Here is a 22203-nt window from a genome sequence, read left to right as displayed (position 1 = left end):
TGTCCCCTTTCCTTTCTCTCCTTTGAATTCCATCTCATTTCTTCCCGATCTGGCAACTCCTCCTATCTTGCAACTGCTTTCGCTGTCCACCTCCACAACCCAGTCCTTGCTTTTAGCTGTGGGCTTAGTCTGACCACTTCAGGGAGTGTTCAGTAGTTACTTCTGGCATTGTTAAGAGGCACTTGTAACTACCTATTATGCACCCATACTACCGGCGGTCGTTAGTTAATGCTGTAGGTCAGACCAGCTTTATTAGCGGCTGAGGACGAGGATGCCAAGTGGGTGCAGGGAAATACACAGAAACTGCACCCGTGGAGGAAGTTGAGACAGGTATGCGATGGTGTGGACAGCTCAGAAGACGAAGTCGGAGGAAACTGACAGAAAGGGTCGAAACAGATTGAAATTGTGGGAGAAATTGGAAAGTTTTTTTATATTAAGATAATGAGAATGATAGGGCGATATATGAGAAAGATGAATGAATGTGTGACCAACTTTGACGGGATTTGAACCACTGTCGTCAGCTTCATTGTCCAGAAGCTTATCCACTAGACCACGGAGTCTCTTTGGGACTTAATATCTCTCCAGACAACTTCCGGAATCTCTCAATTGGACTTCATTTCACCAGTCTGTTTCCTTTCAGCCAGACTTTTGGTCTTTGAGACTTTATTTAGTGAGTTTATCACCTTAAGAATGTCTCTCTGGATTTCCCTGTATTTTATAATACTGAAGGCTACACAATGTGAAAGTGACCCAGAAACATCAGCACTTGCAATACGGTCAACATATCTGATGTAATGTAATGAGTGAATGGTGTGCAGCTGCCCCCGATTATAGAGAGGATCCTGTAGCACATCACTGGCCTTGTTTTATGTCATAAGGACAGATCTGTCGTTCACCATCGCTGAGGAAAATCTGCAGTGCCTTTTTCAAAAGGAACACACCCATTTTCCGTTTCTGCTTCAGAGACCACGAACAGGCAGTGCCATAGAAGTCTCCTTTCTTCATGTTGGTCAGTTTCGGTAAACCTAAAGTGATAAAAACATAATTGAGTTATTGCAAATCTTCAATTTTCAAAATGATTAGAATAGAGACGAGATGAGAAAAAGCTTTTTTGTTTAAAAAACAACAACATATTATTTTATCAGCTGACATTTGTCTGGCTGAGACTAGAAAATCCCAATAGCTCTGCCAAAGTGATTTGATCCTACGATCTAAGCTCCTCAGGCGAACACTCTACCAACTGTGCTAAATCCCACCTCAATACTCACCAAAGGCCTCGACCATACACGCCTCACGTGTGTAGGCCTCCACCGGGATGGTGCTCTGGAAACAGTGGAGGGACACCACTCCGACTCCCTCCTGCCAGATGTCGACAATGTGCTGTACTTTTGAACTAGTCTGCAAGACAAACAACTCGGTTAGCAGAAAAAGAAGAGAGAAAAATTAACAGAATCCTACAGACTGCTCATCTATCATTAACAGTGAACCAGATTTGGGAGGGATGAAGACATCTGCAAAATATTATGATGATGTTATGGTATGTTGTGTGGTGTATAATTCTCAGGCAAAGTATTGTTTTTGGAGAATATTAAATGAAATCTCGCCCATGCATGATGCTTTGACAAACAGACATATCTTCTCTTGACCCCTCCTACAAACCCTACCCCCACCTGAGATCTTTTCTATTCTCTAGACCTGGCATATTGAGAATAATGGTAACGAGAGTTTGTTGTTCTTTGATGTGCTAAATAATCAGTATTTGGTGACAAAGGCCTATCACTGGCACAATGTCCCCCAACCTCCAGACACCCTTGCTTCCCAGTATTATGCAACACTGAAGCTGATTCACAAGTTATGAGTTAAAGTTAGTTTGTTTTGTTTAACGACACCACTAGAGCACACTGATTAATTAATCATCGGCTATTGGATGTCAAACATTTAGTAATTCTGACACGTAGTCATCAGAGGAAGTCCACTACATTTTTCTATTAGCAGCAAGGTATCTTTTATGTGCACCTTTCCACAGACAGGATAGCACATACCATGGCCTTTGACCAGTTGTGGTGCACAGGCTGGAATGAGAAAAAACCTCAATCAGTTGAATGGATCCGAGATGGTTCGATCCTGCAACTCAGGTGAGCACTCAACCGACTGAGCTAAATCCCCACCCCCGCCTCTCCAAGTTATGAGAAGTACCTTAGGTTTAGGTGTCTGCATGTGAGAGATCGCCTCGTACAGATGCGAGTACGGCCTCGATCGTTTCCCTTTCCCCACGTAGAAAATGGCAGCTATGAAGATCTTGAATGTTTCAAGGTCACCTGAAATGTCAAATAGGGAATTGTTAATAAAAGATGTTTACAGAATATACAAGAGTCTGTCTAACTCGAGAAACCAATATGGCAGTAATACATTTAACTGTATCATCAAAATGTGATGTAGTTGCATATATATTTGATATCCTGCTTTGATTTGACACAACAGTATTAAGAAGCTGTAAAAATATTAAATCAATTTGAAGATACACGTGTAACAGATATATTTCTTGATGAGACCAGATTTTTTATTTTTAGATTTTTTGCTTTATCCTTTTTAATCCTGTATATTTCTAAAAATATTGTTACTGACATGGCTGTTAGGGCCCAATCCCAATTTTAAAATAATGAAAAACCTGATGTAAAATCAAGAGTGCATATAAGAGTATCATATCATTAAAAAAAACCACCCTAAGTTTATTGTAATAACACTCTCACTGTTTTAGTACCACACCTGACAGAAGAAAAATCAGACAAAATAAAAGGAAAAGAACACTAAGTGATACACTCATAACAACTAAACTTCTGACAGACACCGCACCTAGGTGTTTGGCTCTGAGCGGCAGATTCTTGGTGACCCGGGGGTCGAGCAGCAGGTAGTTGAATGACGACTTGATGGTTCCCTCGCGCCACTTCCGCCCCTGAGGGTTCTCAAACTGGGCCACCATCTTCACCTCCAGCTCATCCATGTCACAGAGATCCAGGTTGTCTTGTAGAGCCAGTCGCAGTTCATGAGAATAACCTGACAGGAAAACACACCACGTTAGTTCCACAGTGCAATCAACTGAGAGTATCAGTGGTTTAATAATTTCATCATATTCAAAATAATTTGGACACGAGATATAGAGAATACTCTCCCCGAGTGTCTTGTGATATCATAATTTAATAGCACGAGTTAACAAAAAGTATGAAATCCGAGGCTTGCCGAGGATTTTATACTTTTATCAACGAGTGCTGATAAATTATGATCCATTATCATTCTTTTCATTTGCAACAGTTATAAACAAGGTCAGTAATGTGGGTTAAATTTTACCAATCAAGATTATAAGAAGCAATATCTCCTAGGAGAATATCACAGGAGATATCACAAATTATAGTGCCAGCGATATCTCCTACAAAAGCCGTATAAAGTCATACAGATTTCAGACTGTTAAGTTAATACTTATTCTATGTGTTACATTCAGGTAGTATTCGTTATCAGTTTACATGATTTAAGCTGATGCTCACAAAATCCAAATAGGAGTTGGATTTGATTAATATTTTATGGCCATTTATTTCATTGCCAAGACAAATTAGAATACACATTTTAAAAACAAATTCACCAAATTGCCAACATAATTTGTGGGCCAGCTTAAGGCAAAACCATCTACGTTCATACAGAGAACTGGATAGACATATACCATATACAGAAAGAATGGACACACCAAAATGTCAAGACCATCCTTAAAATAAAAAAAAAAAATTGTAACACCACTAGTGGATTGGTCATTGATAAAAAACAAAAACAATAGTTTTTAAAAACTGACTAACGGGCAATAATTCCACCACCTCAAAAATACCCCCCTCCCCTCATACTGTTTATATACATACCTGGCACAGAGTCGGTCAACTTCATCACGTGCTGCACGAGATGTGGGTCTGCCTGGATGGTGGCGAGTCTCACCAGGTACAGCTGTCTGGTGGACGGAACAACCGGACCCGGGTCATCACCCAGCGACTTCAACTTGTCGCGCACCTCGTTGTTTGACAGCTGGGACAGACATTCCGGGACAGAAGTCGGCAACTGCGGTGGCATCATCTTCCTTTCGCTCACTCCCCGTCCATCTGCTGTTAACTCGCTGCAGTCTGACTGGTAAGACTTCGACTCGTTGCAATCTGACTGGCATGACTTCGACTCGCTGCAATCCGACTGGTAAGCCTTCCAATCATAGATCTCCGTGTCCTGGGAGTCCACGGTCTGCACGCTGAACACACTGCTGCTGAAAGACTGGCGGTCGATGCTGCTGCCCTCGTAGTCGGAGGGGATGTGTCTCTCGATGAGCACCACGCCGGTGTCTGTGTCCCGGTACACGTACTCCTTGCACGACAGGTGGCTGTAGATGCTGTCCAGGGAGCTGCGTCTGCAGAAGCCGACGTCAAGCGTGTCAGGCGAGGATGAGATGGACAATCCGGTCACCGCCGAGAGACGTCTGTTCAAAACAGACTGAGCTGATGGTGCAGATAGTGTAGTGTTCTCCTCAGACTGTCTCCTGGTAATGTTCTCGTTTGATTGTCCACTTGTAATATTATTGATTGATGGTACCCTTGAAACTTTCTCCTTAGATAGTCTCCTTGAAACATTCTCTTTAGATAGTCTCGCCAAAACATTCTCCTTAGATGGTCTCCCCAAAACATTCTCTTTAGATGGTCTCCCCAAAACATTATTACATAATCCTATTGAAATATTTTCAGATGGTCCTTTTGTAATGTTCGCCGTAGATAGTTCCCTTGTAAACTTGTCCTTAGACAGACCCCTTGCATACACATTAAGATCATCGACCTTTTTTTTTCCAGTTGACTGGACACCCACTTTGCCGAATGTGTTCACTAGATCCTCAATACTCTCACAAGGGGCTTCCACTAGCTTCTCATTTCGCAACAGGAAACTTTCATCAGAAGTCATCAGGTCCGACTCATCGTTATCTAGGTGCTGTGGTGCCTGCCATTTGTGCTGTTGACTTAGTGTGTTCTGGAATCCGAAATCAGTGCCAAGAAACAACTGCTTTTTTAACATCACTGGTGTCTTTTGTCTGTCTGCATTTGATTGAGGAGCACCTGTTGAAGGATTCTGAAGAGAGTCTGAGGTTCTACTTGGTGAAAGAACTCCATTCTTATTGTTCAGTGATTTATTTCCACCATCAGGGTTTGTTGGAGTCTTTTCCATGTCCGGACTGGCAGGGTTCACAGTAAAGGCTTTGTGTTTCCTGTCATTTGAGCAAGCCGACTCTCTTGGCGGTAAACCACAATGTACTTTGCACGAAAAATTATTTCTACTGATGTGATTCATGAAACTCTCATCAGATGTCATGATATCACTTTCACCGAGAACATCATCATTTGGATCTGGGGCAACCCATTCATGATGAGTCCATGACCCATCCACTGTATGGTTTGTGTTGTCATTTTTACAGGACATGGACAACCCAGTCAGTGTATCATTGTAAGCTGTAGAACCTTCTTGACAATCTCTCCATTCCTCAGGGAGTCTGCTTATTTCAGAATCACCAGCAGTGCTGATGCTGATCTTAACATTTGGTTCGGAGTGTTCATTCAGATGGGTAACCATGGTGAACTCTGTGTCATCCTGGCAGGTCATGAATGTGTCACAGGAAGAGACATCACTCTCTCTCGTGTTCCTGTCTTTGGAATCTCCATGTATCAAATCTTTCTTACTTCCAAGTCTACCTTCTACTGGAACGTTCACATATTTATCATGGTCTGGACTGAAAAGTCTTCTACAGGCAGCATCTCTGGTCTCGTAAGAAAGAGAGGATTTCTGGTTAGTTTCAGATTCTGTCAGAATGTTTGTGTCTTTATTGTGGTCTTTGTTGTGAAGTGTTCCAGACAAGCCTGATTTCTGACTTGTTTCAGATTCAACTACAATGTCTTTGTGTCTTCCAGGATCTAGACTGAAGAGTCTTCTGCATGAAGTATCTCTAGGTTTATCAGAAAGGAGGGGTTTCTGGCCACTTTTGAATTCAGCTAGAATTTTTCTGTCTTTATCATGATCATTGCTGGCAAGTCTGTCACCTTTGGATGCATCAGAATGGGTGGATTTCAGGTTTATTTTAGATTCTGCCAAAAAGTCTTTGTAGCTATCATAATCTTTTCCGTTTCCAAGATTATTTTTGGAATCCTTTGAAAAAGATGCTTTCTGGTTTATTTTAGATTTTGCTAAATTGTATTTGCATCTGTCATGGTCTTCTTTTCTGTTTAAATCATCACTTGTGCCTCCATCATTGATAACATCAACAGTGTTTTCGGTATGTTCACCTTGGGTGTGTCTATTGTCACATCCATGTCTTAGCAATTCTTCCTTCTCACCTGCATTTGTCAGTGAGTCTGTTTTAACATGATCTGTGCTGCTGATTCCACTTTCTTTTTCTTCACTGCATAATTCAGCTTGCTGTTGGCAGCCACTTCCTTTTTGACGGCTACTCAAAAATTGATGCAGTGCCAACTGATTGTCAATGACAAGAGTACGTTTCCTTCCATCCAAATGTGGACTGGTTTTCATTTCATAACTTCTGAATGGAATGTTATTACTGTTTTTGCATGCATTGTTTTTCATGACAGAATTTTTCCCAGGATGAACTGGAGGTTTTCTATCGTTTACTGGAGAAGAATTAGGAGAGCCTGTGGGTAACAAATCTTCTAGAGTACTGAGTTCAGCATTTATGGAATGGTTCAGTGATTCTGAAAACAATGAATTACTAGAGTTGAAGGTAGACAACATTGTGGAGTCATTAACTTGGGAAGACTTTTTATCAACAAAAGGATGATTGGGTGACGTGACATCAAAACAAACCGGTTCGCCACTTTCAGAATACTGGAAAAGTAGTTCATTAACAGTCGACTGCCTCAACACTTGGTTGGAAGTGTCTGAATGTTCCTTTAATGGTTGAACAGTATATTCTCTCGATTCCGTCTCAGAAGTATTCACAGGTTCGACCAATGGTTGAAACCACTTGTTACTCTTGGGTTTTATTTCATATACTTGTTTTGAATTGAACAGGCCTGACGAATGCCACCGGTCTAATTTTGCCTCAGGAGTCTCTCTCTCTAAAGTGTCGAGCAGGAACCGACTTGGAGGGGTGCCAACGCCCGGCTCACACTTCAGGGTCCTTGTTTTATCTACCATGTTATCAACGCACGATGACTTAATGAAGCAACCTTCACCACACTGGCATGCCTGTTTTTGTTTTTGACCCTGGACCTGTAAACACAAAGTTTGGTGCTTATGACGCGGCGTCATATTTCTGCACTGATGTGTCATCTCAAAACAGCTGTGGTCTGGTGAAAACGCCACTGGCTGACAAGTACATGTTTGGCAAGGCTTCTGGGGACACGTTTTTCTGTTGGTACCACAGACAGAACGTGGTGACTGTTCTTGGAGATGCAGACCGCGACTGTTCATGTTGTCACAGTTACACGCTACGTTTCTCTGATAATTCGCACCATCGGTTTTAACCTTGTTCAGGCTACAAGTATTCCCAGCTGCGTCGTGATACTCATAAACGTGACGACTGGGCACTTCGGACACCACAGGCAAACCGGAATCGAGAATTTTCATTGTTTTCCGCCTGCTCAAACAAGGTCCTCTGTTCCACGGGTATTTTCCGCCGTCAGAAACAGAGCACTGCGGTGACTCCCTGGTGTGAATGGTCGGATGGTGCGGTGACGTGACGTCCATGAAGATCCTCTTGCCCTGTCGGACACAGTCGTAGAAGTGTCGCTGAAAGACGTCCGTGTAGCTGCTTGGAGGTGAGTGAATGCAGTTGTGGTTGTTCCAGTTCTCTGACGCGATGTCACACGCCACGTTGTTGTCCCTGCAGATGTTCACCATGGGAATGGGCGTTCTGCATGAAGAGAGATTATCCATGCTTTCTCCTGTAAGAACAACAATGATAGAGTTAAATAAATCACCTTTGGTACATGTACAATGAGAGCTCCCAAAATTAAGTTATTACTGAAACAGGGATTCAGATAGATGTTCTGTGGGTTCGAAAATAAGCCCCTTCCCAAAAGAAAGTGGCACTGAAAATTCCCAATTTCTAAATTAAAAATTCTCAATACATGTGTGTGTCTATATTATATATATATATATATATATATATATATATATATATATATATATATATATATATATATATATATATATACTCTGAAACTTTTCAAGGCTTGAAATTGTATTAAAGAAAACCAACAAATGGTCCAGTAGGATATTAAAGTATCATGAAGTTCAACATCAAAACGTCACAATGCACTTCATGATACATTTTATGTAAAGTGTTTGTAAGGTGCTTTCTAAATTGGTGCTTTTCAATTAGCAACAATATTTATCAAATTACTCAAATTTTATGTAGGTAAAGTTTCTTTTGGACATTAGTATATTTCTGTTAAAATAAATTAATTTAACAGTGGTGTAAGTATTGCATCATTCAATGGCTTTAAAAATGTTCCACGTATTATTTACTCACTCTAATTTTCCCAATCCCATCAGACAAAAAATCCTAGATAAAACTCTGCATTAATAAAAGAGAAAACGTTAGTAATTATTTTCTCTAGTTGTGCTAGCACGATTCATCACTATGACAGTAGCAATATTGGGTGTTGATCCCAGACAGTGATTCACAATAATTATGAAAAAATGAAATTTAGTTTTGGCCTTACTAATGTATTTGGGTTTGTCATCTTCCACTTCTGTGTTGAAAAGCAGCAGGCTGTAATACTTGAGGAGGCACACACAGTCATTATGGCCGTACGTTTTCGCAACGTCAACGGGCTGGAAACCATCCTGTTAGGAAAATAAATTCCTAATACACATGTATGTTAAAAATCAGTCACACCTCACTAACGTTATCAGGAATGTGTGTGTGTGTGTGTGTGTGTGTGTGTGTGTGGGGGGGTGATGTGGGGTAGTGTGTGGTGTGGAATATATAATGCATGGCATTAAAGATGAAACATTAAGTCATACTAGTAAACTACTGCCAATTAGCAGCATGGGAAGGTTTATCTACAGGACAGCACATACCACAGCATCTGATATTACCAGTCATGGAGTGTTGGGGAAAATGGAAAATAACCCAATGTGTCCACTAGAGCGGTTAAATTCTGCTGTATACTACACTGAGCTACATTCAGTCCTCATTATAGACATTTTACATAGTAATGTTATAATAAAGAAAAGTTAAAACCAGACACATTAAAACCCCTATTTTTTGCTAAGTTGTAGTGACACAACCCCTGCAATTAAGAAAATGTACATGGCAAAAAAACATGCCATGTAAAACAATTATAATATAGTCCACAGCAAAAAAAAAGGTGCCTTGGAGAATGATAAACTCCACAGCCATCTTCAAGACATTACCGACTGGGTTGGTCAAATATCAGGAGATGATACAGTTTGTATGTTTTAATTTCCAATAAAGGCTTTTTCAATTTTCTATAAATTATCAAAAATCCTCCATTAAAAATTATTTCTGGCTAAAAGAAAAGGCTCTAAAATAGAGACATAATTTTCCCCAACTGCAGCTGTTTAATGATGTACTGAAAATTATTACGACTGATGTCTGAGGTGTGTGCCCAGGACAGTGTGCTTGAACCTTAGTTGGAATGAAATAATGCATTTAAAAGACAATATCTCTTTACCTGATCCCGGACGTGAGGGTCAGCTCCACTGTAGAGCAGCAGGCGAACATTCTCAATTTCTCCCCACGTCGCAGCTATATGAAGCGGTGTGTAGCCGTCTGTTGACCTGGAGAGCAAAGTTTGTTTTATTTAACAACAACACTAGAACACACTGATTTATTAATCATCAGCTATTGGATGGCCAAACATTTGGTAATACTGACCCACTACATTTTTGTTATTAGTAGCAAGGGATCTTTTATATGTACCATCCCACAGACAAGATAGCACATACCATGGCCTTTGATATACTAAAAATAGCCCAATGGGCCTACTGATGGGGATTGATTCTAGACCGACTGCACATAAGGCAAGTGTTTTGCCACTGAGCTATGTCCCGCCCCACCTGGAGACGAATATCAGACAATATGTCAAGATACATTAATTAAACAGTATAAAATAAATTATAAATTGTATTAATTAGTATTTAAGATCAGACAAATGTGTGCGCGCACACACACACACACTTTAACATCCATTAAAGTTGGGAATCAGTTTTCAAAATGACTATTGCTAAACCTAATTTTGTTTAAAAAACCCTACATTGTACAATACAAATTACTTTTTACAGAAACCAAGCTGACATATAAAAAATTGAAACAAAACTGATTCATAAAAAAAAATCTGCCGAACTCACTTTCCCATCAAAATGTTTTATTTTTACTTTTTTCATTCCCCCGCCATATTAAAAAAACTAAAAAAAAGTATAATAACTGGAAACACACTGCATTATAATGTACATGTAATGATGTACCTCTAAAGTCCTTCCCACAAGGAACACGTTTTTATTTATTTCTGAGCCGATTGTTTCCTGAAGTGCATACAATTTTATTTTATTTTATTATTTCCAAAACACTTTTACGTCAAACCAAACTGAAATTATTTACAAAAATAGGATGGGACAGATTAATATCTAGACTGGCATAAATACACATGTATATTATAACAAGAATTCAGAGCAACTATATGTCTCGCCTACATTACCCTTATTAGATGTTGCTGACAGAATTCGCATCCATAGATGTTCATCTTAACCGATGAATAATAAACATAAAACCAATTGATTTCATTTAGTTTTTCTCTCCACATGCTACAAACAAAGTTTCACTGATCTAGCACTTAAAGCTGGTGCTGTCACTCAGGGCTGGAACTTTAGAATTTGTCTCCCACAGCAATTTAAAAACAAAATTGCTGTGGGTGAAACGGCCCACTGATGGAAATTTAAAGCCTGACCATGGCAAATGAAAAAAAGAAGACTTTTGCAGCAAATAAATAAGACTGAAAGCAGCCCTCTACATTAACGTTTCCCTCAAGGAGCCAGATGGTGCCTACTTCTATTTTTATATAAATAATATGAAATATTTTAGTTGCCAAATGAAACAAATAGTCGCATATGCGACTAAATCGGTTGCAATGTAGAAGGCTGAAAACAACTGTCGCAATGTAGAGGGTTGACTGAAACATTATTTTGCTGTATGTAGACTAGACATATTTTAAATGTACTAATGTTATACACTGGCAGATAATGTACCCCAAGTGTAAACATTTTGCAGTCACTGAGGAGCTTTACCGAGGGCACTTTTGTGTCGTTGTTGCCATCATTAAGTTTGAGCCCTGGTCACTGGAAATGTAGTAAAGATGAGATAGAAATTCAATTTGGACTTGCAGCATACCTGATATTTGGGTCAGCTGCATATTCTAGTAGCAGTTTAATTGCCTGTGTACCAAGTCCAGCAGCCAGATGCATCGGTGCCACGCCTTCATCGGGCAGCACAAAGTTGACATCGACACCAGCATCCAATAACTGTCGGGCATGACTGGGGAAAAAATATTAAAAAGATGGTACATATTATTATAAATATAGAGCACCAAACCACATGTATGTATACAGGGAACCTTATATTTTCAAAATCTTAATAATTATCAATATTTCTAGTCAATTGAAAATTTATTAGCAACTATTTTAATGTTTTACAATTGCGTAGCAATCTCTGAACCTTGTGTAGCAAATTGTGACGTGATGCTGAACAAAATGTTCCTTAATAATAATATACATATGTAATATCATACCTGTCAACTCTCATGCATTTGTAACAAACATTACGCTCTCATGCAATGTTACTATAATCTCACGCTTTTTCTAAAAATAAAAATATTTTATAATCGTGGTTTATATTTCAGAGCTGACTGGAATTATATGCTGATTATGCAGGTCTCTTGAGTTTGTTACCTATTAATACTAATACAGCATATTGAACCTACCCTCGGTTTAATACCAACAATCACTTGTGGGTGCTACCGATGACCGACTTGTATGGTTTAACATTAACAGCATTAATTAGTAAAACGTGCACTCGCTCGATCTGTCCCAGGTTGGGCTTCTGGCTATCCAGATACGGAACCCGGTACAGACATGCATGGCAAAATTCACACACACACACACACACACACTTGCCCTGAACCCGACCAAGAGCCTGCAGTCCCTGAATCCTGACTAATTTTCTCACGCCTAAGAACTGTCACAGGTTGACAGCTCTGTAATATTGTATACTATATAATTAACCAAAACAAAACAGAGCATGAAGATACTGACAATAAAAAAATACAATTCATATTAATCACGAATACACATACTACAGGAAGAAACCTTTTAGCAACTACGTATTTAAGCAGAACATTACTGAAAAGGGGTGCTGTCGGGTTTCTTCCTGTAGTGTGTGTATTAGTGATTGTAAACTGATGGTGAGTGTGTTCTGTATTGTGATTGGTTAATTACATTCTTTTTCCAGGATCAAATAGACAATAACACCCGAAAGCTAATGACGTCATTAGCAATTGGAACAGGCGAAGTTGACGATTCAAGGGTCTACAGTTAGATTGTAGCCAGGTATTTTTTTCAAGAAATACCAAATAGATTTAGTTCCGTTGAAAAACGATCCAGTTTACAATGGACATAACCATATGGAGTTTTTAGATTTGTGGGTGTTATTGTCTATTTGATACCTGCAAATGTTTCATTTTTGACCTCGGGCTAATGCCTTCGGTCAAAAATTACATTTGCAGGATCAAATCGACAATGACACCCACAAATCTAAAAACTCTATATGGTTATCTCCTAATTAATATGTGAACTTTTTTTTTTATCAAGGAACTCAAAAATGACTGATGTAACAGTAATTAAAAGTCAAACATAGAATTGTTGTTGTATTAAGGTTGACGACAGTCATTCTTCACACCCTTGTTTTGGCTTCATACACAATAAATATAACATATCTCACCATAATTTCACTTGAAATCCATATTTCATAAAAGGTACAATAATTTAATTGATGTAACAGTAATTAAAAGTCAAACATAGAATTGTTGTTGTATTAAGGTTGACGACAGTCATTCTTCACAGCCTTGTTTTGGCTTCATACACAATAAATATAACATATCTCACCATAATTTCACTTGAAATCCATATTTCATAAAAGGTACAATAATTTAATCGCAAGATTTTCTTCAAACACATTCAGGTGCATTAGTAATGCTCAAACAACAAAAATTGCAGTAGCACTTTTGCACTGGAATTTTCCCAGCGTTCTGAAAACGGAAATGTCATGTTTTTGGTTTATGGTTATAGTAAGGAGATGCAAAGTGACGTCATAGAATACTGACATCATTCAAATTCAAAACTAGCTATATTATTTCAGTGCTTTGCCACATTAAAATAAAAACTGGTTATTAACCTTGATTCCTGTAAAAATTAGTCCTTGGCTTTTAAAAAACCATGGCAAGTGAAAATTTGCACACCTCAAAACACTTAGGCGAGTGAAAACCAAGCATTATTAATTTATGAAGTATTTGGTACATGTAAATGTAGACATAGGTTGCAAAAATTAACCAATAAACCAATAATATTTTCCTCTAATTTTATGTTGCTGGGTTCATTAGTGTAGTTGGACTTTCAGGAATGGAGTTATTAAAAAATTTCAGGAGCAGTGCTATAAAAATATAATTATGACATACACTGATGCAGACAATTTGATTTTTTAATTACAATATGTACTATTCAGTTAATTTGATGCACACAAGTATAGATAACTTTTCAGTGTTATACGATTTCATGAACTTTCAGCTAAACAAGTGTAGGAATCAACTTGTCTTGAATTTCATTATTGTAACAAACATGATTAGGGATAGTTGGGATGGGAAAAACCCACTGAGAAGAACTACGACCCAAGCATCTCAGATGTGCACTACGGACTGAATTAGATCCCTCATATTATTATTTTTATTTAAAAATAACTTGCTAAACGTAGGCCTACAATTGAATTAGTTCAATTGATAGTGTTGGTTGGGGCAATGGCATTTTTAATTCAACAATTAAGCAACCAGTCTCCCTCCCATAACATTTTGTAACACATCATTTGACCTACCACTACCAGTTACATGTCAAGTCAGCATTACATTATTGATCTAGAAAGTCCCAATGTTGTTGATAAAAAATACACAAACTCCGACAAAATCTGTAATTATAAAAGATTTTAATCCAAACATGGGATGCCATAATAAAGATATTCTCAAAAAACATAATTTTAGACACCATCTTAAATGCAAAACAAATTGTCAACTTTCAAGTATGAATGAATGAATGAATGAGTGAATGTTTAAAAACACCCCAGCATGAAAAATACATTGGCTATTGGGTGTCAAACTATGGTAATTCAAAACATGAAGTGATGATCAACATCAATATAAAAATTCAAGTCAAATAAACACAGTGTAAAGAACTGTGCAAAAATACAAATATCACAGATATATCAAATTAAAATTTAGAGTAGAAGTCAGTGTCACGCAGGGCTTCTAGAATTTTTATAAAATCCACTAGCCATGGGATCAGTGATTTAAATAATGTACTAGCCACTTTTAAAAATTCACTAGCCCTAGTTTACTTTAAGTTAATACTATTTTACTGAATAATAGTAATAATCAGATATATGTCACCTAATATGAGATAGAGGTTAAAAACTAACATTGGAGGTTGGCATATTCATATCATTCCACGTTACGTGTATTACACTTCAGACTCACTTTGGGTGAAAATGTGTAAATTTAGAAATCTATGAAAGGGCTCCTGTTATAACCTATTGATTAGTAATAATCCTACTTTAGTACTTCACAAAATAAAACAAGAAACATTTGCTCAATTTCAAACATGGTTGTAATGGCTTAGATTTGATTGCATTACGTGTGTTACATTCTCATGACAGACATTTTTCTATCAGATTTGAAAGTTGCCAAAGTTCTGTGAGTTTACAGTGATAATAAAATTTTGTATGTTGCTTTTAATCACCAAAATGTAAGTTAATATTTATCAGAAAAGAATAATCTTATTACTCAGATATTTGTTTTCCAAATCATTAAAATGTAGTGTTGCGTGTGTTACATAAATTTGTTACGTGCGTTACGCATCGGATTTCAGAAACTGAACATTAGTTTGTAAGCATCCTATCGCAAACAAATTTTATTTGTTTTACTCCCTTTTGTTTTAGTGACTGTTAATAAAGTTTTTAGCAGAAAAGTTAAGTATTCTTTTTTTAGGGGTGGATTTAGAGGGGGTTAGTACCACCCACCTTTTTTCAGTGGCAAATATCACTCAAATAATATTGCCTGTTTACGCTCACTCATACTTGTAGTTGTAGTACTAATATTCCAGTCAGTGCATCCTGAACATCCTTTTACAAAATCTTACATCAGACTTGTCAAAATAAGAAGGCAACTGCCACTTGTAAGAATTTAAAGGAAAAGATCAATATATCATAATTATGGATGTGGAATTAATTAATTAATTGCTGGTATAAAATAAATAAATATGCAATGAGGCAAAACATGTCAGTAGTTTGTATTTAATTTTGGTTTAAATTTAAACACGAATACGCCACGACACAGACTTCGGACATTTTCGGTTTTCTTTACGATATGATCGGGAAAACAATTACAAACGATCACACTATAAACCACTTCCCTTGTATAATTTATTTTGAACAAAGCCTGGCATACAATATGCAATTACTGCATTCCTTTGTGAGATCGGAAATATGGCAATGCCGCAAATGTTAAAAATTAATAAGCAAACATAACATAATATATCTTTCACTTGAGTAAATATCGGACAATTTTAGCTCACAATGTTCGGTTTTTCCCGTTAAATCGCCGGGAATAAGCAAAGAAAACACGACTGGTAAAACATCTAGATACATTTGGCGGGGTTATAGCTAAAATGGAACCGTGCCAAAACGGAACCAAATTGGACAAAACGGAACCTGCGTTGGCTAAAACGGCACCGAAATTTATGGCTAAAACAGAACCTACGATGGCTAAAACGGCACCATAATTGAATTTTATTTGAAGAATAGTAAATAAGACAAAAAAACCCAACAAAGCAACTTATCTCAAATGAAAAGTTATTTATTAAAAGAAAAAATAAATGTTTTTGTGTCACTTCTGATAGTTGCACAAACAATCTTCAGGTCAGGTAAATTTATTTACGTGCTTCCATCAGATAACTGTTCAAGCACGCTCCCATTGGGAGCCGCCTCTGACAAGAGCCAGACGCCAATCTTGCTGAGGAGTGCTCTTGTGAATTTTTATTTTTTTAAATAAAATAAGTCAAAACCAAGAGACCACCGGAAGTTGGAAGAAAACGTGAGCTGTATATGCATTTCTTAATATTTACACATTCATTAAAGACAACACTTTTCCTTGTTGTTGTATTGTTCCTGTATTGTTTAATATGTAATATTAGTAGTAATATTACATAAACAGTGTGGCCAGTCTACGTCATCAAAATGGAAATACTTCCGAATTCACACCCCCACCCCCACCCCCCAACCCTTATTCATCGCTCTGAACCCTAACCCTAATCCTGAAATTAAAAATAAGATAAGTTATATATATTTATATATGGTGCTGTTTTAGCCATGATAGGTTCCGTTTTGGCCAAAGATAATGGTTCCGTTTTAGCCTGTACCTCATTTGGCGTAACATACAAAGGACAGGTACTAGTGTCTATGGAATTTGAATGGAGCAGTCAAATGCCAAAGAGAAAAGGGTGCGCAATTTTGATTGAGGGAATTTGGCGCAATTTTGAACGGTCGGTCGAAAGGTAAATGGCCGAGCTAATATAGGTTTTGATATTAGTGAATCGAGAGTAGCTCGTTAATTTTAGACCTTTACGATGCTGTGGTGTCTCCCTAGGTTGCCCATAGTTGCCGAACACTGGTAACACGAAGATATATTATTGATTTGACAAGTCTGCAATTCTTCGCGTTCCCCTTTAATAAATGTTTGCACTAAAAAAAAAAATTTAATATCTGCATCAAAACTTACTCTAAATCCTCGCGATTTAGTGCATAAAATAACTGATGTGTGGACATAATTAAAAAACATATGATTACTGATTTCGAATTTAGCGTCCACCGGTCACGTGGTTCTATATTTTTGTTCCGGTTTTTATCTCTTATGTAATCAAGAACAATTATAAATTGCTTTCAAACTAATATGTTTTTAAAGGCAAACTAAATATTGATATCTTTTGATGAAAAAATAATTTTATCTCTCTTAATTATTATTACGATCAACATATTGTTGGGTGTTTTTTTTGTATTTGATTCAAACGGCCAAGGGATCAGTCATTGTGCTTGTTTTAATTTGTTTGTAAACATGCACGTGATTAACTAAAGCGCTGAGAGGTGTCAAGTAGATCTAATCAGCCTAATGCTTTAAAGATGTATTTTAATTTGGCTTTCGCAGCTTTAATATGGCTGTGTTTAATGCTTCATGTATTGACAGGTATTCAGCATATTGTTTACTGATTTTTATCATATTGATAGCAATAAACGTTTTTTTCTTTTTCTTTAGTGATGTTTTAGTGATGTGAGAGCACAAATTTTATTGGTAATTATATATCCGCCCTGGTCCCCTCCATTATGACCGATTATTTTTAGTTAGTGCGGGTTGATGGACATGATGGTGTGCTATAGGGTTAGGGTTAGGGTTATGGGTAATTAGGGTTAGGTATGATGTATTTTATGGCTGGGGTTAAGGACAAAAATAGGGTTGGGCAAAGTTATGGCATCTAATCTCCAGTTTTGGGGGATAGTCGCCGGGTGGATACACATTTTTTTCCTAACATGTGAATGAAACAATACAATACAATACAATACAATACAATACAACATGCTTAATTTTCTGTGCTTACATGTGGTGTATACATATAAACAGTCTGATGACACATCAATAATAAAACTAATGATAAGAATAATGAACAACTAAATACACACTTATTAAAAAAGAAATTAAACAATTTATGGTTATACATGTAAGTGCTACAGTGACTTGCCACATATCATTTGATAGGGGGTTTTACTTAATAAACTAGTTCTTGCTATATCCATGTCACAACAGAGCTGTGCCATTGTTACAAGATGGGCAGCAGAGCAGTTGATAATATATACATGTAGTACTTAGCATTTTTCATAGCTGTTCATTGATTGAAATGCAGGGAACTCCTCTATGAGTTTGTATAACTGGTTTTGTCTTGTTATTTCAAGTTCAGGACAGTTAATGAGAAAATATTTGCTTCATCTTCAACTGTGATTCTTCATACATGTAGTTTCTCGGTATATTATTTTTGTGCTGGGGTGTCGTTAAGCAGTCATTCAGCCATGCATTCATTCATTCATTCATTCATTCATTCATTCATTCATTCATTCATTCATTCATTCATTCATTCATTCATTCAATATGTTATGATATTTACTTTTTTCAATTTCAATTTGTTTTTAAAGTGGGTTTTTTTATTAATTATTTTTTCACATGCATTGAGATGAAAGTCAATGGATGCAGCTATCAGTGACACCAATTAAGTTTATAGTAGATGAGACATTTCATTCCACAGAATTCTTGTTTATAATATTTTTGTATTATTACTGTGGTTTTATATAAAATATTTTTTACATAATTTTTATATCATTTAGCAATTTTATTTTTTACTTTCCAGCATCTGTTTTTTTATATTTATAATTTTAATTTTTTTTCAGATTCTGTTCCATGTTCTGTGCGTGATTTTGGAAATGGTGGAATTGTGTGTGTTTGCAATTCCAGTTACTGTGATACTGTTGAACCAAATGGCCGACTCTCTCCAGGCAATATTGCTCAGTATGTGACATCAGCCAATCAGACTCTCAATCAAACATTCGTGCATTTCAACAACAAGGCCAAGGCTAACAGTTTGTATATTCTTCTTAGCATCCAGAATAAAATACAGTGAACCTGCTTGAATAGCTACCTGTGTAAACTGCAATCTTAGCTTTCCATTTTATAATATTTCCTAAGAGTTTATAATGACAGATCCTAATTTTTAAACACTATATGACATATTTTTCACTATTAAAGCCATTTTTAAAAATAATTTAAATTAGAAGTACTTACATTTTATTACCGTATTTAGAATAGTAATTTCCGTACATCTGAAGTGGTTCTAGTCATCCAGGTTTTTGCAATACCCCAAAATGCATTTTTTATAATTCTAAAAAAGGCACGTTCGTCTGAGAAGTAATTGTTATCGAGACAAGCTCTAGTTGTTTTAGATGGTATTTCCCTGTTTAAACATCATAGATGTTAGTTTCTCTCTGTTATAATCATATCCAAATGTGTGTTGCAGGTTTGTGGATTAGTTTAAACTTAGTGTTACGTTTTCATGCGTTAAAACTAGGATCAGCACCTTTAAAGTTTGTTTTGACGCCCCCACTAGAGCACATGGATTGATTAATCATCTGCTATTGCATGTCAGATATTTGATAATTCTTACACCAGTTATGGGACTGGTTGAGATAGGGGCAGAAAACAATGGGTCTGTTAATGAGGTTCAATCCATGGACCTAAACCACTCAGGTGAGCACTGTACCAACTGAGCCACTTTGTGTTCCTGTTGTTTCCTAATGCATGGTCTTTTCCACCCAAGTGGGTGGGACGTAGCCCAGTGGTAAAGCGTTCACTTGATGCGCAGTTGGTCTGGGATCGATCCCCGTCGGTGAGCCCATTGGGCTATTTCTCGATCCAGCTAGTGCACCACAACTGGTACATCAAAGGCCGTGGTATGTGCTATCCTGTCTATGGGATGGTACGTATAAAAAAATCTTTGCTATTAATCGAAAAGAGTAGCCCATGGAGTGGCGACAGCAGGTTTCCTCTCTCAATATCTGTGTGGTCCTTAACCATAAGTTCCGACGTCATATAACTGTAAATAAAATGTGTTGAGTGTGTTGTTAAATAAAAACATTTCCTTTTCCATTCAAATAAGAAGAAAGATTACTGCATTTTAGACAGTCTTGGATGGTTCTGTTGAGTAAAATACCTGCAGTATTGCATGTGGAAACATCAGAAATCAATAATGTCCAGGGGAAAACATTTTAAGTTCAGTATTGTAACGTTTGTTTTATTTAACGACGCCACTAGAGCACATTGATTTTTTTTATCTTATATCGGCTATTGGACGTCAAACATATGGTCATTCTGACACTGTTTTTTTTTAGAGGAAACCCGCTGTCGCCACATAGGCTACTCTTACAACAGGCAGCAAGGGATCTTTTATTTGCGCTTCCCACAGGCAGGATAGCACAAACCATGGCCTTTGTTGAACCAGTTATGGATCACTGGTCGGTGCAAGTGGTTTATACCTACCCATTGAGCCTTGCGGAGCAAGTTCAGTATTGAGTCGTGATTTGCTATGCAGATTTCAGAGATCGCAAACACAATTTTAAAACATTAAACAGTAGTTGCTCATCTAAAATTGTTGCTGATCAAAAGTTTAAAAACAAAATGTTTCCCGACTTCCTGATAATTCAGTATAACTTTGCTTTTTTCTCTCATTTGTAATGTAGAATATATTAAAGTGTTTTGGGTTTTTTTCAGTTGTTTTCAGTGTTAACCGCAACATTGTCTACCAGACAATTACAGGCTTTGGAGGAGCCTTCACTGATGCAGCAGGTATCAACATACTGAGTCTGACGGGAAATGCTCAGGAAATATCTCCTCAAATCATACTACTCACCAGATGGCAAGTACAGCATTGCAAGGGCATGAGCTAGCTATTTTTGTTGAATCCAGTAAATCCACGGCTAGCTCTGCCACTCACCAAATTCATCAATTGCAAATTTTATTTTAATTTATGAAAAACATTTGTGTAATAATTGATATTTTGTTGGAAAATAATTATAGGTTTTGCATTATTGAGATAATTTGGTGAAATTTTCTGATCACCCAGAGCTAGGCTTGTATTCTTTTGTTTTTAGTCTATCCATGAAATATTTCTTTATTTCACATAATGGTTTCCATTATTCCTTTTGTTTTCAGTGTAATTCTAAAGTCGTAAATATCCGTTTTACGCTCTTTGCTACACGTCTCCGCTAAAACTTAATTTGCAACAGTAAAACCAGCATTAATGTCCACAAATTGTGAAATACAACATATTTATTTCCTAATTTGTAGACATCAAATAATGGCCAACTTGTAACATGATGTGAACTCCAGTAATTACTGTGACAGTGCTCAGTGTGTTTATAAATTCATTTATGCATTTTCCATAATTTGATACCCAATAGCCGATGTTTTTTTTTCATGCTGGGGTGTCATTATACATTCATTCATTCAGGTCAGGTTGTAGGGCTTTACGTGCTCATTCCGAACAAGCTGTTGTAGCGCACGCCATTCATTCAGTGTGTTAATCCAGTATTTATACAGAGCTAGGAGTGCACAGGGTAAGACTCTTAATACTCGTCATGGATTACCTCCCTTTAAGAGCTTTATTTCTTGTAAAAACTAAACCAGATTATGTAGAATTTACTCAACTTACTTTTTGTAATTATATTCAATTAAGGTTCAAGCATGATGTCCTGGGCACATACCTCAAACTATCAAGGCTTGGTTAATAGTTAGAAACATTGAAATCAGTAATGGAGTGTGAACCGAACATCTGCCAGGTTTAACGACTATACTAGTTTATATTTGCATGGTCAGTAATAAAAGAATCAAGGTGATTTGTGAGCAAGTCTGTTGACAAATTCAATTGACCATATTTGTAATGTAGTTGTAAAATCAATCAATTAAGTTTGTTTTGTTTAACAACACCACTAGAGCACATTGATTTATTATTGGATGTCAAACATTTGGTAATGTTTACATATAGTCTTAGAGAGGAAACCCGCCACATTTTTCCGTTAGTAGCAAGGGATCTTTTATATGCATCATCCCATAGACAGGATAGCACAGACCACAGCCGCAGTGCACTGGCCAAAAAAAAAATCAGTGAAGTCTGACCTGTTGATTTTACCATCCTTACGATTGCCCCACAACTGGTATATCATGTTATGATCTAAGATGGTTGTTTACAGTTCAG

At 37.1% G+C, this 22203-nt stretch overlaps 2 protein-coding genes across 2 annotated transcripts in view; one reads left to right on the top strand and one right to left on the bottom strand.

The window, feature by feature from the left end:
- Positions 1 to 456: 456 nt before the first annotated feature.
- On the bottom strand, positions 457 to 17233 carry LOC121386397. Its single transcript, XM_041517279.1, has 9 exons — positions 17136 to 17233; positions 11435 to 11578; positions 9723 to 9828; positions 8745 to 8868; positions 3903 to 7961; positions 2854 to 3054; positions 2197 to 2318; positions 1269 to 1398; positions 457 to 1025 (listed from the first exon to the last, which is right to left on the bottom strand). The coding sequence occupies exons 1-9, from the start codon at positions 17180 to 17182 to the stop codon at positions 853 to 855; spliced, it is 5106 nt and encodes a 1701-aa protein (XP_041373213.1). The 5' UTR covers positions 17183 to 17233; the 3' UTR covers positions 457 to 852.
- A 222-nt stretch (positions 17234 to 17455) lies between these two features.
- The window catches only part of LOC121386387 (lysosomal acid glucosylceramidase-like), a 29309-nt gene continuing 24561 nt past the window's right edge, over positions 17456 to 22203 (top strand). Inside the window, 4 exon segments of the mRNA XM_041517269.1 lie at positions 17456 to 17597; positions 18848 to 19036; positions 20721 to 20827; positions 20829 to 20865. Of these exon segments, the coding sequence (XP_041373203.1) occupies positions 17534 to 17597; positions 18848 to 19036; positions 20721 to 20827; positions 20829 to 20865 (397 nt within the window). The 5' untranslated portion in view covers positions 17456 to 17533.

Source organism: Gigantopelta aegis, chromosome 2, assembly GCF_016097555.1.
Source record: "Gigantopelta aegis isolate Gae_Host chromosome 2, Gae_host_genome, whole genome shotgun sequence".
Taxonomy (NCBI): Eukaryota; Metazoa; Mollusca; class Gastropoda; order Neomphalida; family Peltospiridae; genus Gigantopelta; species Gigantopelta aegis.
The sequence above is the reverse complement of the archived record's forward strand: the minus strand, read 5'-3'. Positions and strand labels throughout refer to the sequence as shown.

Bases quoted from the DNA above. Each gene is read 5' to 3' on its own strand.
- LOC121386397 (XM_041517279.1), bottom strand. From the start codon at position 17,182: ATGTCCACACATCAGTTATTTTATGCACTAAATCGCGAGGATTTAGA. The intron at 11,579-17,135 runs GTAAGTTTTGAT...TTTTTTCCCCAG, and splicing joins CTAAATCGCGAGGATTTAGA to TCATGCCCGACAGTTATTGG. The intron at 8,869-9,722 runs GTAAAGAGATAT...TTTTCCTAACAG, and splicing joins ACCCTCACGTCCGGGATCAG to GATGGTTTCCAGCCCGTTGA.